The sequence below is a fragment of the Physella acuta genome, unplaced genomic scaffold, assembly GCF_028476545.2.
Source record: "Physella acuta isolate Inbredline_101_S28 unplaced genomic scaffold, ASM2847654v3 ptg000794l, whole genome shotgun sequence".
NCBI classification, from domain to species: domain Eukaryota; kingdom Metazoa; phylum Mollusca; class Gastropoda; family Physidae; genus Physella; species Physella acuta.
The window spans coordinates 341,675-362,522 of NW_026732312.1; the positions used below are offsets into that span (position 1 = coordinate 341,675).

General features: G+C 36.3%; 2 protein-coding genes across 2 annotated transcripts; one reads left to right on the forward strand and one right to left on the reverse strand.

Annotated features, from left to right (window-relative positions):
- Positions 1-479: 479 nt before the first annotated feature.
- LOC131951043 (putative uncharacterized protein DDB_G0271606) lies at positions 480-10,984 on the forward strand. Its single transcript, XM_059313310.1, has 8 exons — positions 480-509; positions 1,365-1,449; positions 5,126-5,161; positions 6,144-6,206; positions 7,664-9,172; positions 9,598-9,657; positions 9,976-10,078; positions 10,701-10,984. Exons 2-8 carry the CDS (start codon positions 1,365-1,367, stop codon positions 10,915-10,917), a joined length of 2,073 nt encoding a protein of 690 aa, XP_059169293.1. The 5' UTR covers positions 480-509; the 3' UTR covers positions 10,918-10,984.
- Positions 10,985-12,711: 1,727 nt separating this feature from the next.
- On the reverse strand, positions 12,712-20,354 carry LOC131951022 (ceramide glucosyltransferase-B). The gene is made up of 10 exons (XM_059313278.1): positions 20,224-20,354; positions 19,863-20,018; positions 19,083-19,224; positions 18,639-18,741; positions 18,379-18,480; positions 18,010-18,122; positions 17,675-17,853; positions 17,410-17,496; positions 16,937-17,126; positions 12,712-14,907 (listed from the first exon to the last, which is right to left on the reverse strand). Exons 2-10 carry the CDS (start codon positions 19,964-19,966, stop codon positions 14,719-14,721), a joined length of 1,209 nt encoding a protein of 402 aa, XP_059169261.1. The 5' UTR covers positions 19,967-20,018; positions 20,224-20,354; the 3' UTR covers positions 12,712-14,718.
- Positions 20,355-20,848: the final 494 nt, after the last annotated feature.

A 20,848-nucleotide genomic window follows, 5' to 3' on the forward strand; every position in this document is an offset into this window, starting at 1 on the left:
ATTGATGTTTTCTGCAAACAACAATCTAGCTAGAAAACAAATACAAGAAGCTTTAATATTTTTTGTCAAGTAGGCAAGTTGTGTTGCATGAATTAATATAATCAGCAACATCTTTTATAGTACACATCGCTTGTCTGAACAAATTGAACGTGAGACATAAAATCATGTTGAAACTCAAGTCCTTCGATCCTATAAATTGTATATCACTAATAAAACGAATACTTCAGATTATAAAGACGTGAGATGCCCAATATAATGATGACGTCCTTATTAAATCAACATAGTCGCGCAGAAATTTCTTCTCGACAATGCAAGGGCCCAGAGCTTCAGATCATTCAGCTAGTGGGTACGGCTGAAATCAAGGAAGATGATGAATCTAGTCACATGAGCGTGACGTGGCCAATTAAAGGTGATTGATTGATTTGTAATGAGATTTGTTGAGATGGGCTATAAAAAAGACAAATCTCCCATGGGCAGGGTTTTCACTGCACGTCGCATCAAGCATCAAGGTAGGTAACCATCGTTACTTAAAAGTGATTGGATAAATTCTGGTGCTCAGTTAACATAGTATGTACTGAAGAGTGTTGTAGATTGATTGTGTCAAGCAAAAAGAGATGTATGGTTTTGAATAAGAATTGACTCAATGAGCAAAATTTGAAAGAGTTGCTTTTTTTAAGTGTAGAAAAATTCTGATTTTTGTTTGTTTGTGTTTTTGTCGACAATAAATGTATTCCTAATTTAAATACTTAACAAAGAACTAAGTCTCGTTAAGTTGTAGTTGAAATACAGTTTTATAAAAATTTCAATTGAAAAAAAAAATAATTAATTTCAGGCTTAAAAGTAGTTACTATTTTTTTGTTTTTTAAAAGACTATATTTTTTATTCTTTTTAAAAACAAAAGCTAGACATAGCGAATTAGAACGATTGATTGCTGATAAACATACAAAGTGACTTGACGTTTATCAAAATTCTACTTTGTTATTTTAGAAGAAGTAATTTTTTAGATGTATTGCACTTGAGGAAAAATTTGCCTTTTTTTAAAAAAAAATTTAAATGAAAATTAATTAAAATTCTTACTTCATTACACTGCATGATGTATAGTTTGCAGTGTGTGCGATAAAAAGTAAGTTGTAATATACGAGATGTCATTTGTGGTGTGTAGCTTGTGATGTGTGTGTTATGATGTTGATCTGTGATGTGCGTGTTACGATGTGTGATTTGTGATGTGCGAGTTATGATGTGTAACTAGTGATGTGCGTGTTATGATGTGCGACTTGTGATGTGCATGTTGCGGTGTGTGATTTGTGATGTTTGAGCTGTGTTTCCCACCACCCCCTCTGTATATCCTGCCCCTCCACTTCCAGATGAAGACTGCAGTTTCTACACTCATCGTCTGCCTGCTGGTGGCCTTGACCTCGGCCAGGCCTCATCTGTTCAAACGTGACGTCAGTAAGTCGAGATGAATGTGACGAGTTTCTGTTTGTGTGAAAGTTCTGTGACTGATGCTAATTATAGACCAAAGTGACTGCTTTGGCTAATTTCCCCATAGTCACATGTAAAAAGTACCCTAAGTCTTATCTCGCATTATCTTGCACACACCTTCCAAGCTAGTAGCATCACAATTCGGAGGGTAACTCCAAGTCACAAGATGGCGAAATTGGCAAAATGCATACCCTGAAGTTATTAACTGATTAGTTAGCCGTATCATTCGCCACAGACGGGCACTAGTCGACATAGGAAGAGATGGAGTGACACCAGGACGACATAACAAATTCAGCAGATCAAAGTTAAATGCAAAGTCCGACAGAATATGAATCAAGAGTTTACTCCAGTTTACATGTCATTCAATGTATAGCTGTAATAGTTAGTTAAAAAGTTATTTCTGTTAAATTCCTTTTTAAATACGTGGCTAAAATGGAAGAGCAACCGATACACAAAATTGAAAACAATATTATTATGGGCAGATGATGCTCGATAGCTGGGGACAGAAATTCTTCTACGATAGACAACTCCAAAATCAAACAACTGTTGCCTTGCACTCAGTTTGGTTGAACAAATGCTATGGAAGCAAATGCAAAAAGAAAAGTAGGCTGAAATCGGAGTCAACGGCCTATATGGCGCATAACATGTTGACACGTAATACTTAATTGTGTTGGAGGGAATCCCTTCCAAAATTACAATTAAGAACGAAGAAGAAAATTGAAATAATTTTTATGTTGTATATATGAATACTTCCCCCCTCTCTCACAACTCCGGTCCTCGCACCTCAAACTTAAAGCCATACAGTACACCCACCCTCCCCGCCTCCATTAAAGTAGTATTTATTTTTTAATGTGTCTTAATTTCTTCTGATAATTAATTTCAATAAATATTTACATTTCTAAGATCTTTAAGTTGTGTCTCCGATATCTCTGATGTCTTAGATCATAAGACATTTGATGCTAAAATCTTTAAACATTATCTTCGAGATAATAAAATGTTATCGCTGATATCTTAGATCAATATATCTTTAGAGATGAGCACTTTAAACATATTCTCCGAGATCTTCTAAAGATATGAGATTTCTTAGAGCCTAGCAAAAAGTATGAGATTTCTTAGAACCTAGCAAAAAATATGAGATTTTGTAGAGCCTAGCAAAAAATATGAGATTTTTTAGAGCCTAGCAAAAAGTATGATATTTCTTAGAGCCTAACAAAAATATGAGATTTCCTAGAGCCTAGCAAAAAGTATGAGATTTCTTATAGCGTAGCAAAAATATGAGATTTCTTAGAGCCTAGCAAAAAGTATGAGATTTCTTAGAGCGTAGCAAAAATATGAGTGTTCTTAGATCGTAGCAAAAGATATAAAATTTCCCAGAGAGATCAAGATTGCTAACTCCAAAAGTGCCGAGTTCGGACCCATGGGCAGATGAAGCCCGTTAGTTGGGGACCGCAACCCATTCAAGAGAGAGAACTCCTAAATAAAACAACTGCTACAATGCAGATTGATCTTGCGTGGGCGGAGGTTATTGAAGCAAAACCAAAAAGAAAAGCAGGCTGAAATCAGAGTCAGTGCCATTTGGCGTATATATTGACACACAATACTCAACTCTTGGGGGAAATTATTACAAATAAGAACAAGGAAGAAGAAAGGTTGAAGATTTCGTTCAAGTAAAATCTCAAAGATCTTTCAAGCTCAGAAATATTGAGATCTTTCCGTTTTTCAATTTTCAGAAATCCCAGACTTTTATAAATGGATGTCGATTTATTTAAAATTATTAAAAAAAAACAAGAATGTTTCATCGCATGTAAATCTATAAGTAGGGCCTACATCACAATGTCGAAATATGTAGCCTAAACTTGACTGCTAAAAATAAACCGTGTAGGCAGTCCGATTGGTTAGTGATTGGTCCGTACACCCGCCGCAGGAGATTCGCGTTCTGACACAGAAAATAATCCGCCGATTGATCACTGGCCAGGTAGATCAACTTCCTGTTTTCTCATGTATTCCTTCGTCTCTCGGTGGCTGAACTGTTGTTGTTTTTTTAATGTCGTTTTTAAACCTTCGAGTTACCAGAGCCAGAAAAGCTGTTAGAATTTGTTGTCATGACATCATGACAGTGACATTTTGTTATTAATGTTGGATTAGTTTGTAGCAATAAATCTGTCGTAGATGGTTACACTTCTAATATCATCGGTGTATAAAAAATTTAATTAGTAATCTAAGACAGGACTGGGAAGCCTAAGGGGATTAAATTGTTTACAAGTGGTGTAACTCAAGGAGTGGTAGGGTGGGGTGGGGGCTGCGTGTACCCCTGGGGGCGCACACATGGTTCGGTCTCTTGATGCCCCTGGGTAACAGCAAGTAGCGAGGGTTTGGTGTTTTAATCTGGATGTGGATTACTGTATCGCTATTACCTTGTGCGAGCTGTTTATCTAGACTTACCTGTAAAAAAAAATTTTAAAAAGGGGGGTGGGGGGGTAGACTTAACTATTTAGGAGACTATTATTTATGTCGCCCTTTATATTTGTGACATGTTAATCCTAAACACTTCCCCCGCCACTCTCCCTCATTATAACATAGTATTCAGACATGATGAGTAAACATTAACACAACACCACAAGAATAGATGGAGGACCACACCAACTTTGTACGGGTCACAACGGAACATTCCTACTAGCTGTCGGGGCATATGTGGTGGGGCCAGTTTCCCTCTTCGACCAGAGCGTGGGGCTAATACACACTATAGCTGGGTGGACAGTGACGTCGTATTGATTCCATTCCGTGCAACGAACGGGGGGTTCGGTGTGGTGGCCGTGTGTCCTAGTGCGCCGCTCGTAGTATTGGTGTGGGGTTCCCTTTTACGTACAGGACCAGATTATGAATCATTAACACTCGGACAGGCCTGCACCGAGTCGTGTCTATCAGTAGTCCTATCCCACCCAGTAGACAGCCGTTGCCGGTTTATGCCGTGTCATAGAGACGAGCCTAGTTGTGCATCATCTAATACACTTCTAACTTGATAAAAATGTACATACAATAAAATAGCAATAAATCTGGGCACGTACAATCATCTCGGGGCTAAAAGACATGTGATTGTTTAACTGTCCACTAATCTGTCAGCTATGAAGACCGGAGTGCTCATGACAGAACTGGACTCCGCCATCTTTGACTCTTCACTTTTAACCTCATCGCTAACAAATTTGCTTCTTGAGTTTCCGTGATTTAACTCCTGGGTAACAAAATCTAAATCCTTGTAGCTGAGAAAGTATCATAACCTGGGAGATCTTGAGAAGTGTGAAATATTCAGGCTCTACCACCTTCCAACACGACTTCAGGAGTTTTGTCCCGAAAATTATTCCATTTATGGAAAATGATACTGTGGGTGTCATGACATGCTACATAAAAATTCATCTCCATCGCTCAAGTATTTTGCAAATTATGACATGTGTACACAAATGTACAACATGTCACAATAGAGTAAAATGTCAGCAACACCTTATTGATCACATGCATCAGGGAAACACTGGGTGGTTTGACACAAAATCAGAAGAATGTTTGACGTTTTTAACGATCTTGAATGTTAGCTTAACTGAACTTTCCTGTTGTTTAAACTCATGTCCTATTCGTCCACTTTTTGTTCCAGGCAATGCCATTGACTTTTCGACTCCACAGAAACTGGGTAAGTAAACATTAAAGTCTACAAATGAATAGATCCTATGACTTGGCTGCCACTCAACGATAACAAATGATTTTACTGTCACACAACGATAACTTTTACTGTCACACAACGATAACTTATGATTTTACTGTCATACAACCCTAACTTATTATTGTTTTGCCACACAACCCTAACTTATAATTGTACTGTCACACAACGATAACTTTTACTGTCACACAACGATAACTTATGATTTTACTGTCATACAACCCTAACTTATTATTGTAATGCCACACAACCCTAACTTATGATTATACTGTCACACAACGATAACGTATGATTGTACTGTCACACAACGATAACGTATGATTGTACTGTCACACAACGATAACTTATGATTGTACTGTCACACAACGATAACTTTTACTGTCACACAAAGATAACTTTTACAGTCACACAACGATAACTTATGATTGTACTGTCACACAACGATAACTTATGATTGTACTGTCACACAACGATAACTTATGATTGTACTGTCACACAACGATAACCTATGATTGTACTGTCACACAACGATAACCTATGATTGTAATGTCACACAACGATAACTTTTACTGTTACACAACGATAACTTATGATTGTACTGTCACACAACGATAACTTATGATTGTACTGTCACACAACGAAAACTTATGATTGTACTGTCACACAACGATAACTTATTAGTGTAATGCCACACAACCCTAACTTATGATTGTACTGTCACACAACGATAACTTATGATTGTACTGTCACACAACCCTATCTTATGATTGTACAGTCACACAACGATAACTTTTACTGTCACACAACCCTAACTTATGATTGTAATGCCACACAACGATAACTTATGAGTGTAATGTCACACAACGATAACGTATGATTGTACTGTCACACAACGATAGCTTATGATTGTACTGTCACACAACGATAACTTATGATTGTAATGATAATTCTACAGCCAGGCCATCACCTGCAGCGCCAGAAGCAAAAAGCAGTCTTTCACAAGCCAGTGGAGCCACAGGTAGGTTATGTCAACATGTTGGTCAGTTGTTGGTCAGTTGTTGGTCAATGGACGGTCAGTAACTGGTCAGTTGTTGGTTGGTTGCTGGTTAGTTGTTGGTCAGTTGTTGGTCAATGGACGGTCAGTAACTGGTCAGTTGTTGGTCGGTTGCTGGTTAGTTGTTGGTCAGTTGTTGGTCAGTAAATGGTTAGTTGTTGGTTAGTTACTGGTCAATGGACGGTCAGTAACTGGTCAGTTGTTGGTCAGTTGTTGGTCAGTTGTTGGTCAGTTGTTGGTCAGTTGCGGGTTAGTTGTTGGTCAGTAAATGGTCAGTTGTTGGTTAGTTACTGGTCAGTTACTGGTTAGTTGTTGGTCAGTCGTTTGTCAATGGACGGTCAGTGGTTGGCCAGTAACAGGTCAGTTGTTGGTAATTTGCTGGTCAGTATCGGATCAGTTGTTGGTCAGTTGCTGGTCAATTACTGGTTATTGGTCATTAGCTGGTTCAAAATGTCCGAGGTCGAATAATTTTGAGGCAGAAATTCCAGGGCTCCTGTGATGTACTAATAAACCGGGAGTGATCTCCCCTAAACTTTCTCGAATACTCTTATATAAAACAACAGGGGATTGGAACTCTGGATATAGTTATGATTTTTAATCCATTTTAAATACTTAAACTTTTTAAAATAGAATAGAATCTCATAGAAAAAAGAATTGCGCACCAAGCGAACGCTAAAACAAAATGTGCATAATAGTGCGGAATATTATTAGTACTTTATAAATTTACAAGCGTTTTTTGAAACATCGGAAATAGCGAAAATTACTAATTCCGGTCAACGGAAATTACTCAAAATTTGATAGAAGGTAGAGGATTAGATCTTTTACTTACGTGTGAAATTTCATTTATCTATCTGAAAAAGTACTCAAGTTATAGGCTTTTGAATAATTCAAAGTGAAAAAAGTACCACTTCCGGTTATCGGAAATCGCTCAAAAGTTGAAACGGATCGACGATTTTGATAAAATACTTATATATGAAATTTCATTAACCTAGCTTTAACGGTATTCAAGTTATCGTGTTCATACACACACAGACACACAGACATACGGACAAGATTGCAAAATTATTTTTTTCCGTATCAGTGAGGTGTAAAACGTCGAGATTTGTAAAAATCTCGATTTTTTTTGCACGATTACAATACTTTCTTTTATACTTCGTATATACGAGAAAGTAAAAAATGCTGAGGCTATGGTACATTTTTGTGACAAGTCTGTTTCTTGCATGCACACTTTGAATCCTGGGGCCATTTTTCCACTATGGTGAGTCAGATGCCCAGCAGAGCCTGGTGAATCCGGGGGGAGGGGGCTGCAAATAATGTAATACTAATACATGAAATTTAGCCCACCTAACTAACACAGTAGGCTACTCTAGTTAAGGGCTTGTCGATTGTTCAGATGAAATTGAATTAAAAAATCTCTCAAGGTCCTAGTGAGGTTTCTGCTCAGCAAGGTCCAACTAGGGAACAGTACCAACAGATGATGTTGGCCCAACAACAGGCAATGATGGCCCAACAACAACAACAGCAAGTACCAACTAGGGAACAATACCAACAGATGTTGGCCCAGAGGCAAGCAATGCTGGCCCAACAACAACAACAACAGCAAGTCCCAACAAGGGAACAATACCAACAGATGTTGGCCCAACAACAGGCAATGATGGCCCAACAACAAGCAATGATGGCCCAACAACAACAACAACAACAGCAAGTCCCAACAAGGGAACAATACCAACAGATGTTGGCCCAACAACAACCAATGATGGCCCAACAACAACAACAGCCTCAACAGCAAGTTTCAACTAGGGAACAATACCAACAGATGATGACCCGACAACAAGCAATGATGGCCCAACAACAACAACAACAGCAAGTCCCAACAAGAGAGCAATACCAACAGATGTTGGCCCAACAACAAGCAATGATGGCCCAACAACAACAACAGCCTCAACAGCAAGTGCCAACAAGAGAGCAATACCAACAGATGTTGGCCCAACAACAAGCAATGATGGCCCAACAACAACAACAACAGCAAGTCCCAACAAGGGAGCAATACCAACAGATGTTGGCCCAACAACAAGCAATTATGGCCCAACAACAACAGCAGCAGCAAGTGCCAACAAGGGAGCAATACCAACAGATGTTGGCCCAACAACAAGCAATGATGGCCCAACAACAACAACAGCCTCAACAGCAAGTGCCTACAAGGGAGCAATACCAACAGATGTTGGCCCAACAACAAGCAATGATGGCCCAACAACAACAACAGCCTCAACAGCAAGTGCCAACAAGGGAGCAATACCAACAGATGTTGGCCCAACAACAAGCAATGATGGCCCAACAACAACAGCAGCAGCAAGTGCCAACAAGAGAGCAATACCAACAGATGTTGGCCCAACAGCAAGCAATAATGGCCCAGCAACAACAACAAGTTTCGACCAGAGAACAATACCAACAGTTGATGTTGGCCCAACAACAGGCAATGAATCAACAATCACAACTTCATCAGGCACTAACAAAGGAACAGTATCAACAGATGCTTTTAGCCCAGCAACAACAACAACAAGTACCAACTACGGAACAATACCAACAGATGTTGGCCCAACAACAAGCAATGATGGCTCAGCAACAACAACAACAGCAAGCCATAACTAGAGAACAATACCAACAGATGTTGGCCCAACAACAAGCAATGATGGCTCAGCAACAACAACAACAGCAAGCCATAACTAGAGAACAATACCAACAGATGTTGGCCCAACAGCAAGCAATGATGGCCCAACAACAACAACAACAACAAACACCAACACGAGAACAGTATGAGCAAATGATGAGTGAACAAACGAACCAACAAAGTACCGAATCTGTCAGCTCTTATTTACAGAGGGTCAAGGGGCACAACCCAACTAACTCACAACAGGAACCGGACACAGAAGGTAAGAATTCGTGTTACTGTTCTGAACCAATAGGGCTTGTAAGTAGGTCACAAGTGTCTCGTTTATCTCTTGCCAGATAGTATTTTTAAAACAAATGTGAATATTTTAATTTTTTTTTTTTAATTTGAAGAGTTCAAAACAATTTAATTTAGTTCGAAAATTTATATCTCGCCCTGGCTAACGTGAACTATGAATTTTAAGCGAGAGAGAACGAGACTTACAAGCCCTATTGCTCATACTACAACTACTTTTGCCACCAAATTTTAGAAAATATTAAAATCCAACTTATAAAAATAATTTATGACAATAAAATGTTGACTTATTTCGTGTTTTTTATATTTTTTATATTTGTATCATAAACATTCATTATTTTGACGTGCTTTTTATTGCATTCAAACGTGTATTTTAAATTTATTTCTGTTTAGCCACCCCTGAACCAACGGCCAGATTCCAGTACTTTAACATCAGTCAACAAGAACTGGCCAGTAAGTTATTTCAATGGGATTTACTTCTTCATTTCTGCTGCTCTCCGTAGCCTTATTCTAGCCTTCGGAAATATTTTCTTTAAACACACTTATATTGCTCTCTGTAGTTTTATTGTACTAATCGGAAATATTTTACTTATACACACCTCTACTGCTCTCCATAGCTTTATTCTAGCCATCGGAAATATTTTACTTATACACACCTCTACTGCTCTCCATAGCCTTATTCTAGCCATCGGAAATATTTTCTTTAAACACACTTATATTGCTCTCTGTAGTTTTATTGTACTAATCGGAAATATTTTTTACCCTGTACAGCTTTCCCTATGCCCAACCTCGGAAGTGCAATGATGACAGAGTCCAGACTTCAGGAAGCCAGAGGAAACATCATCAAAGGCTTTTACATGGACCTCATTAAATTGTAAGTAGAGCTAGCATAGAGTCGTGTAAAAAAAACTGTGCAGAATTTAGAATAAGCTACTTGGCAAAGCGAATCAAGTATAAAGTCTAAATTCTAAATCCAAGAAGCACATAGTCTAGTGCAAGTTTAAATCCAATAAACAAACGTATGGTCGAGTGCAAAATGTAAATCCGAGAACCAAATATTCACAACCTACAGAATGCCAAAATCTTTTGGATAATGTACAAATAACGTCAAAGCCCTAAAATTAACAAATGGAGATTACATATTCCAATTACAATTTTGATCTTCATGATGACAGAGCAATTGTAATGAAAATCATTTCATATTTACTTATTTTTCTTTAAAAAAAACTGTGTTTCTTTCAGACTTTTTTCTCCGGGGAGGGGGGGGGGGGCTTGAAATTTTCAGGGTGGGGGGCGTACTAAAATTTCCGGAGGGCGGACACTGTTAAAATTGTCTATATTTTCTGTATAAATTCCATTTCATTCGGGGGGGGGGGGGGGCTGTAGACTTTCTTCGTGGAAGGGTGGGGGCGGAGCCTGGAAGAAACTCTACTAACAACAGAAGTTATTCGTGAATAGATTTTTAATTTTTTTAAAATCTCCAAATAAAATTTCAGCCAAGAGCTCGGCCAATTCTTCCGTAGCCAATTGAGCGCCAAACTGTCCATGTTGCAACAGATCGAGATGCAGCTGGCGCCCATGAGAGGGATGTTAGCCAAGATGGTGACAAGTCCTATCGCTGGCGTCAGCCCCCCAATGGGCGAGCAGCAATCGGCAACTATCGTCACCAAACTTCGAGGGGAGGGCTTTGATACGTCTAAAATTGAAGAGTGAATTTTAATGTAAATGATTTTTTTTTGTTTTGTTTAATAAACAAAACAGATCAACGACTTAAAACTATTATTTTGAAATTTTTGAGTCTGTACGTTTCGTGTTTGATAAACTGTAAAAAATATAACATTATTTTCCTATTAGAAGCCTACGACAACCTCACCTGAAACCTTTAATAGTAGTTTAGATTACAGAATAATCTCTTCTGTAAATACACAGTAAGAGTAGTATAATTAATATTCATTAAAAAATAAAATTTGAACAAATGAATAATTGTTTCGCTTTTTTAACTTTTTAAATTGTTCGCTTAGGTTCCTTAAAAAGCACAATTTACGTGAAAGGTTGCTTCCCTTGATTTAATGTTAGCTTATTTTTTTTTAAATATACATTAACGAGACTTGCTAATTAACCCTCCCCCCGCCCCCCTAAAAAACGTATTTTTACAAAAATTCTGTATAAATATATTGTGTGTAACGAGTTAAATCAGTTATTAGATTTAAAGTTTCTTTCTCGTTAGATGTGGTGTGGTATATCATTTCCTGTGTTGTAGAAGTGCTGTAAGCCTCACTTGTTATCAAACCTTCCTGTGTTGTAGAAGTGCTGTAAGCCTCACTTGTTATCAAACCTTCCTCTGTTGTAGAAGTGCTGTAAGCCTCACTTGTTATCAAACCTTCCTCTGTTGTAGAAGTGCTGTAAGCTTCACTTGTTATCAAACCTTCCTCTGTTGTAGAAGTGCTGTAAGCCTCACTTGTTATCAAACCTTCCTCTGTTGTAGAAGTACTGTAAGCCTCACTTGTTATCAAACCTTCCTGTTGTAGAAGTGCTGTAAGCTTCACTTGTTATCAAACCTTCCTCTGTTGTAGAAGTGCTGTAAGCCTCACTTGTTATCAAACCTTCCTCTGTTGTAGAAGTGCTGTAAGCCTCACTTGTTATCAAACCTTCCTGTTGTAGAAGTGCTGTAAGACTCACTTGTTATCTAACCTTCCTGTTGTAGAAGTGCTGTAAGCCTCACTTGTTATCAAACCTTCCTGTTGTAGAAGTGCTGTAAGCCTCACTTGTTATCAAACCTTCCTCTGTTGTAGAAGTGCTGTAAGCCTCACTTGTTATCAAACCTTCCTCTGTTGTAGAAGTGCTGTAAGCCTCACTTGTTATCAAACCTTCCTGTTGTAGAAGTGCTGTAAGCATCACTTGTTATCAAACCTTCCTCTGTTGTAGAAGTGCTGTAAGCCTCACTTGTTATCAAACCTTCCTCTGTTGTAGAAGTGCTGTAAGCCTCACTTGTTATCAAACCTTCCTCTGTTGTAGAAGTGCTGTAAGCATCACTTGTTATCAAACCTTCCTCTGTTGTAGAAGTGCTGTAAGCCTCACTTGTTATCAAACCTTCCTCTGTTGTAGAAGTGCTGTAAGCCTCACTTGTTATCAAACCTTCCTGTTGTAGAAGTGCTGTAAGCCTCACTTGTTATCAAACCTTCCTGTTGTAGAAGTGCTGTAAGCATCACTTGTTATCAAACCTTCCTCTGTTGTAGAAGTGCTGTAAGCCTCACTTGTTATCAAACCTTCCTGTGTTGTAGAAGTGCTGTAAGCTTCACTTGTTATCAAACCTTCATCTGTTGTAGAAGTGCTGTAAGCCTCACTCCCATTCATGTCAGCTTTAAGGCAGATTACACTTGTACAATACATGTTGAAACCACCATAATTATGTGAAAGTATTATTGCCTTCAATGGTCACTATAATATAAAACAGCACAAGGTCAAAAAAAGTGCTATTTACAACCCAATAAATGTGGTACACAAATATCAATGGAAATGGTTTTATTTAAATATTTACATAAAACAAGCCATACACACACAAATACATCTGTATAAAATGTAGATATCTTTAGGTTAGCTTTTTTTGTTCTAAATATACATGTGTATATATATATTTTTTTAATTTATAGATGTAAATATATATCTTTTGAATGATATAGAAGTTTTAAAGAAGACCTATTCCAAATAGTCTTTTCTAGGAAGTTTTTGTTTTAATGTGCACACAACCCAGGCTACCAGCGCCCTATACACACTAACAGAAACAATGGAATGTTTATACATTCTTCTGCTTGCATTATACCATGGGGCAACACACACACACACTTACAGAAACAATGGAATGTTGATGTGTTTTGCTGCTTACATTATAACATGGGGCAACACACATACAATAACAGAAACAATGGAATGTTGTGTTTTTATGCTAGCAGCAACCAAATAAATAATTAAAACTTTCTCTAGCCTTCATAAAAGACACAGTAGTCTGATGCTGTAAATTATTCTCAATTTATGATTAGCCATATGTTTTTTCAAAAACTGCCAAAGTTACTCAGAGCCTGAACTTTTCTCTAGGTTAGGAAAATCTGATAATGAAGAGATATTTCTTAAAATGAAAGTTGGATAAAAAGTAATAAGAAAGTCACAAACCAAGGTGAAGGTCGTCATGTTGTGAGCCACTGAAATCAGTGAAATCAGACCAACACAGAAGGAGAAGATCATTATCAATATCAGCTACGGCAACTCAAGCCACTGACAGATGACAAGTCATATTCATTCTCAGTTGGCAATGACATTAGACATGCCATTTCAAATGTCATGAAAATAAATAAATAACTGAAGGAATAGAGTACCCTCTAAACGAGCACAGATTTCCCCTTTCACATTATCAAACTTTCAAAAAAATATGCATGCTTCAATATATGCACAACCTAGCTTTTAGCACAAATCCTAGAACATAACACAAGGAGCTATGCTGAATAACATCATAAATTATCTGAAATCACTGCATGTTATCTTAAATCATTCAATTCGCAACATGATATCCTGTATCACAACACCTTATCCTAGAAGAGTTCAACACATTATCCACACTTAGCACAAAAATTATCCTAAATTATTCATAGCACAAGCTCCCTAAGATAAAAGAGTACAGAAATTCACAGAAGAACATAAACATTCTTGTCTCGCACTGACGTTTTTTTTGTCAACTTTTTCAAGTTTCTTAACAACAAAAAATTATTAAAAGCTTATAAATTAATCCATTAAAGTAGTGTACAAAATTGGTGTTAGAGATGACTATGGTCACATATAGATTGCACTGTTTAGTTCATTATGCAACCCGCTGTTATTATCTAAAGCCACTCTACAAAACAATAGACACTTAAGTAAACAGTTTGAAGAAAGAAAATTTTTGGAAGCGCAGGGTGTAAATACATGAAACAAGGTTACAAATCAGCCTGGTTGATTACTTTAGAACATTTGATAAAAATAGGTTGATAAATAAAACAAGTAGACAACAAGAAAATAAAATTAATGACACAAACCTAAGACATGTCCACAATAGTTCTGGTGGTAAGTACAGGGAGTTTTCTAACTAGACAGAGGCTGTCCTTTAAATACAGTTAACATCACAACTTTTTAAAATGTTTTTCTGGTTAGTGTTAAAAATACAAAAAAAATAGGTATTTGAAATTTAAGTTTAAACTTTTTTGAGTTTGGATTGCAATTAAATATCAAATTAAGGTCAAGACTTTTAGTTAAAAATCCAATATAAATAAATTAATAAAACTTTTTTGATTTCAGATAACAATGAAATTCTGCTACATCAAGGCATATCATTAATTTTATTTCTGGGACATGCTCCCGTTCACTCCTGTCTTCCTAACATAAAATCTTATTTACAATTTTTACAATTCCTCATTTGCGTGATCAAAGATTTCATACAAATGCCAAAGCACACACGCACATACACACCAGCATGCCCAAACATAACCTTCATGACACAGACACATTTTCTAAACTGTTATCCACCACAACCTTCCCACCCCACTTGATCTTGTATCTCCGGTTCCTCCACACCACATGGTCCTTTAAGTGACCCATGAGAATGATGTAAGGGGAGAGGAACTCACGCAGAAGCCACGCCACCACGTACTCAAACTTTGAGAAAGGCATGGGACCATTCTAAAACAAACAAAAAAGAAAAAATATTAGCAAAATAAACCTACTTTTTTTAAAATAAAAAATGACCTTATTCAATGCAATGTCAACTATTTTAACACTATGTGCAATGCTGCACACAGCAGCTAAAAAAAACCTCCTAGTAAATTGCAACCACTTTACAACCTCTTCAGCTAAAATGTCCTTATTAACAACAAGCCCTGACATTGGTAAAAAAAAAAAACCCTTTTAAAGGGGACAACTAAACCAATAAATCAATAGGACATCAATAAATTACTTTAAACATGTGCAATGTTCAACTGCATTAATAATATCTAATCCCCTTTTGAACCGGTTCATATAGCCAGTCAAGCGTAGAGGAAATGTCTGCTGGCAAAAATCTGGCAACAATCCAAGCAGGTCAACACAATGTTTATGGTAACAAGGGTGGCTAGCAACCTTCCTGTTACACATGATTGATTTCTGGCCCACATCACAGTAGTGGGTGTGTGCTTCATGTGAAAAGGTTCCAACTGCCTCTCCCCCCCCCCCCCCCCAACAATAACACAATGAAGGCTCTGATTACAATTAGAGACACCAAATTATGATCATTACTCAACTTTTCTTTGAATGTGCCAGAACTTTTACTCTGTTACATGTTAACACAAAATCAATGACATGTCACTGGAGTGTCAGAAAACTAAAACTAAACTTTTGCTACACTGCTAAAAAAATTATATGAGGTAAAAATAGATTTTTTTGAATGTGGATTCTGGTTAAATTTTTTTTTTAACCAGGCGTATGTTGACAAATAAAAGAATGAATAAAAGTACTGATAAGATTACAAAACACACTATGGTGAACTTAGCAAGATTTTTTTTTATCAGAACAGTTATCACTAAAATCTGCCCACCAAAAAGATATTTCCTGTGGGCATCACATCCACACAATTAGATAAACTGACTAGTCAATTGTTAAGAAAGGTAGCAGCAGAGTTTGGGCCAAGTGTGATAATATGAACCATTAAAAAGTAGAAAAAGACCATAGAACTGTGTTAACTATATCTCTGTAGACAGATAAAAAATTTTTTATCTGCATACAACTATTACTTCAAGATAAGTTTAGGTTTATTAGCTGTTGTTGTTGCCCATTTATATTTTCCCATCAACATTATTAAAGATGGCAAATAATTTTTAAAAAAAAGTCTATACATTTTACTCATTAGACATAACTTTAAAATTGAACAGTGGCTAGTCTTTAAAACCAACACTATCGTTTTTTAATACTTCTCATGAACAGTTTAAACAAGATTATTATAATACTAAAATGTGAACAATACTTCTTGGGACCTTTTGCAACACAAGTTTTGTGTACTATAGTTATGTTGATAGATTTATACTCAATTAGTTGTGTTTTTAAAACTATTATAAACTGAGACAGAGGTAGTCAGAGAAAAAAAATGGAGAAAGTAGTCACAGAAAGGAAATGGAGAAAGTAGACACAAAAAATAATGGAGAAAGTAGTCACAGAAAATAATGGAGAAAGTAGTCACAGAAAGGAAATGAAGAAAGTAGTCAAAGTAATGGAGAAAGTAGTCACAGAAAGGAAATGGAGAAAGTAGTCAAAGTAATGGAGAAAGTAGTCACAGAAAGGAAATGGAGAAAGTAGTCACAGAAAGGAAATGGAGAAAGTAGTCACAGAAAATAATGGAGAAAGTAGTCACAGAAAAAAAATGGAGAAAGTAGTCACAGAAAGGAAATGAAGAAAGTAGTCAAAGTAATGGAGAAAGTAGTCACAGAAAGGAAATGGAGAAAGTAGTCACAGAAAGGAAATGGAGAGTCAGAAAGAGTTAGTAACTAAAAGGAGTGAGAGAGGAAGTAGTAAGAGAGAGAGAGAATAATGCCAATTCCTCTCGTCCTCAACTGTAAAGAAAAGTGGATGGAAACTGTGACTGAAAACATCTATTCTTTGTACACTACGTCTACCATTAATAAGATGAAGAGAGAAAATGACAGATAGAGAGTGATTACTTCTGTTTAAATAATAAACTTACCTCCACAATTCTGAAGAGAATATAATCACTGAGAAACCACAGTAAAAAGTGTCCTAAAAAGAATGCCAATGGAGAAATATCAAAAATGAAATTGGCTGCCAAAGCTGTGAAAGTCCCTAACACAACACTCTCTCCTAGAGGTTCAAGGAATATTAAAGTTGGCACCATCGTCATTCGAAGTTGGGCCCACCTAGAGAGAAAAATTAAAACAAGTTTTCTTAATTTAACTCTAAATTCAAGAATAAAAACAACAGTAAAATTTGTATAAGATTTTAAACCTAATATTTCTATTAAGTTTGTTTACTAAATGTTTACTTTTTTATTTAAAATGATCTCTACTTAACTGAAAAAAAATGTCACAAAGTCCCCATACCTCCATACAAAAATTAAAATATCCTGCTATAAATGTTCAGGACTAAATTTTAAAAAGTATAACATAGACTAGCAACTGATGAACAGTATGAGCAACCTACCTAACTAATCTATTGTGGAATTCAGATATAGAACAATTCCCTGAGTTCTGTAGAGCTGGTGTTGTTGCCAGAACAACTTTATAGTTTCTGGAACAACATACATAAAAATATCATAATATGAAAATGGAATGTATAGCTAAAGATAATTACAATGCAATCACATCAAAACTACAACTTAATTTAATTAAACTCAGCTTGTTAAATTTTCCTTAATTATTGTGAAGATTATGTAAAAATAATTCCAGAAAGTTGGTAATCTACTCACTGAGCTCTGATGGCCTCTGCCATGAAATGGTCCTCTGCAAGATACTTCCCAAACTCAGCCAGGCCTCCGGCTTTGTCCAGGACATCTCGTCGCAGTAAACTAGACATGCCAGTAGAACAGTTGATGCCAACTGCATTGGCACTCAAACAGTTTCTGGCCTGCATAGTTCCAAAGTAAACCTAAATAGAAATCAAGGAATTTTAAGAAGTTGTTAGAGTATGTTTGCACATACAGCACATAAAACCACAAGGCCATATATAACAAAACATAAAGGCTTATTGACAAAGTGAAATCTTTTAAAATTCAATGTAAACATGTCAAGAAGATGTACAAACCTGCTGGTAAACTGCACCAAACCCTTTTCTTGTGGCACAGTAAGGCATCTGGATAACTAATCCTACATCAGGCTTCAGAAGGTGGTACATTTCATACAGGGTTGTGGGTGTCACTTTAAAAAAAAAAATCATAACGGTTGTGGGCATCACTAAATACTTTTACAACAGTTTACAGAAATCATTTTGACACTAAATGATTGAATCAGGATACATTTTTTTTTTTAATACAGAAAGGTTACTTCTTATGTGAAGTCAAAACTGAGAAACTACAGAGACAACTTGATACTTAATATTGCTCTATTTTTGAGCTATCAGGAAAGTACTCATTACAAAACTGTCTTCAAAAGCAAATTGAGAGTGAAAACTTACTTTTAATCCCAGTGTCAGAAATAACAATGTTATCATATTGAGCTGCTTCATATGGCCTAACCATGTTGTTAATTTTCCCATTTGGTCCGACATTTTTTAAACCTGGCAAACAGACAAATATTTTTGGTTTAATAACTTGGAACAATTAGTTAAGACAAAGCAAGAGCCAAAAGGTATAGAGAATATTTAATAGTTAACTAAATGAAATTAAAATAGTTGCTATTAATAAAACAAACTTGTTTAGTAGTTAGAAAGCTTACCAATAAAAAGTTTGGCATCTACTTTAGGGTAACTATCAATCAAACTTTTAACTACAAGGATTGCTGGATCATTGTCATCCTGAACACTAAACAACAATTCATACTGTGGAATACAACATGCAGTCTGTGTAAAAGTAGATGACATTAACAGATGCTAAAAAGCAGATCACATTTAACAAGAACTTCACAAAAAATCCAAATAAGTTTAGATTAGTAAATTACATGGAAATTGTAGCATAAGAGAAATTATACAAGCAGATCAAATAAAAGAAGTGTAGTTTTGACTAAGTCAGGGTTTATTGTCACCCCCCCCCCCCTGGACCGTGTCACAATGTGATGTCTGCAACCCTAACCCAGCCTTAGGGCATTACTGTGTGAGCTCAAATTTCTGTTTAAAGTTAGGTTTTATGTTTTAATCCGCCACATGCAAAAAAATATACTTACAACAGGATAAGTCTGTGTGAAAAATGTTTCCAAGTTACTTTTCAAATTAATGTCAACACCTGTCAGTGGCTTGATAATAGAAATCCCTGGTAGTTTTTCTTTCGGGATGACTGGTTCTAACTTCTTATAAAGATGACAAAGGCTGCCGGAAAAGAAAATTAATTATAAGTTTCACAGATATAGAAAACATCTGAATTCATTTCATGTGTTATGTTTATAAGGTTGACATAATCGCATTAACAAACATTTTTTGTTCACAGTTTTTTAACAATAAGGCTTACTGCTGTTGAATATTTTAATTAACCTACTCTTGTAGTTTTGATTATCTAGGCCCCTATATATTTTATAACAACAATGACCAAAAAATGTCTGTGTAGTTCCACTAAACTACAAATTGAGTAGCCTACATAATATAGGCCAACATATTCATAATACTAGATCTAATACATATTATTATTAGACTACATATTTTATTAATAATTATTTCTTAGTTGTTTAATGTTAAGAGTGGCATTATCCTTCTACATAGGCTACACTACACACCACACATATATCACACAATGACCCTTTACTAAAGTTTTGGGGGTCTACTACTATACATCATCTAGTAGTACATAACCTGAAATGTCCTCATTCATTAAAAATAAAAACGGTATGATTTAAACACCAAAGTCCAAAATGGTGTGTTGACTGCTGGCAAGAGCAGATAACTACATATTGTAGGCCACTTGATTTAACAGGACAACAATCTTTAAATTTATATTGGAATGAAAGACTCACCCGAAACAAATAGAAACAATGTGAATGGCCCATTGGCACAGCCATCCTATTAAAAAGGCAGAAGCTATGACCGTAGCCCCAATGGCAAAATAATCAACACTCATAGCTTCATCGTGGGCTGGGCTAGTTTCTTGAGGGCCGACTAGATCTAGGCGTCTATCAGGAAAGTGTAAAGAATGACTCAGTGACGTATATCATCAATGATTGCCAGGTAAGCAAAAACATTTTAAATTCAAAACGTTATGTTTTTAATTGATATTTTCCAAAATTAAGTTAAATTTATACAAACAATGATAAATAGATGTTTAACTAACAAAGAGTTAATGTAATTCAAAGTGAGGTGGTTGATTTGGATACATACCTGTGGACCGAATTCGAAATGTCACAGCTGCGAACTACCTGGCTAGACTACCTGGGAATTCAGAGTAGCCTACATTCACTATGGTAGCTAGGCCTATGCTTTTGTTTGGTTTACGTTGGCGCAGTGTATTATGAATGTGCTGCGTGTTGTGACAATTGGGTCAATCGACTTGCTTGTGACGTCTCCACGTAAAACTACGGCAAAGTTCTCAACTTGTTTTTAAAGATTTTTTTTCCTTTTTACATATAGATCTAATTGATTTTTTTTATAGATTGAACTGATCAAATGTCCCGTTGACCTTTATAGGGGCCACAGACGTCATTCTAAAATGCTGTAATTGATTTTGTCCTCAGAGAAAGCTATGTTTTTTGACCGAGCTGTGTGCCGAGTCCCTATATATGCGGCCAATATCTTTTAAAAACATTTTTGTTCGTTTCTGTTTTCAAATATATTAGCCTAAAAGCTGTTTTACTAGATCTAGTAACTTTAAATGCCGACTTTTTTCTCTCATTTTTATCGATTACCCGCGTGCCCACATTTCTAATCGTATTACGCCAATCGGAGATTACAATGCTTTAACTCAACAATTGGGGTTAGAGTTGGGTTTACATTAGGATAGATTAAA

Bases quoted from the DNA above. Each gene is read 5' to 3' on its own strand.
- LOC131951022 (XM_059313278.1), bottom strand. From the start codon at position 19,966: ATGAGTGTTGATTATTTTGCCATTGGGGCTACGGTCATAGCTTCTGCC. The intron at 17,127-17,409 runs GTAGGTTGCTCA...TTTTCTCTCTAG, and splicing joins TTCCACAATAGATTAGTTAG to GTGGGCCCAACTTCGAATGA. The intron at 14,908-16,936 runs GTAAGTTTATTA...TGTTTGTTTTAG, and splicing joins TTCTCTTCAGAATTGTGGAG to AATGGTCCCATGCCTTTCTC.
- LOC131951043 (XM_059313310.1), top strand. From the start codon at position 1,365: ATGAAGACTGCAGTTTCTACACTCATCGTCTGCCTGCTGGTGGCCTTG. The intron at 1,450-5,125 runs GTAAGTCGAGAT...TTTTTGTTCCAG, and splicing joins TCTGTTCAAACGTGACGTCA to GCAATGCCATTGACTTTTCG. The intron at 5,162-6,143 runs GTAAGTAAACAT...ATAATTCTACAG, and splicing joins TTCGACTCCACAGAAACTGG to CCAGGCCATCACCTGCAGCG.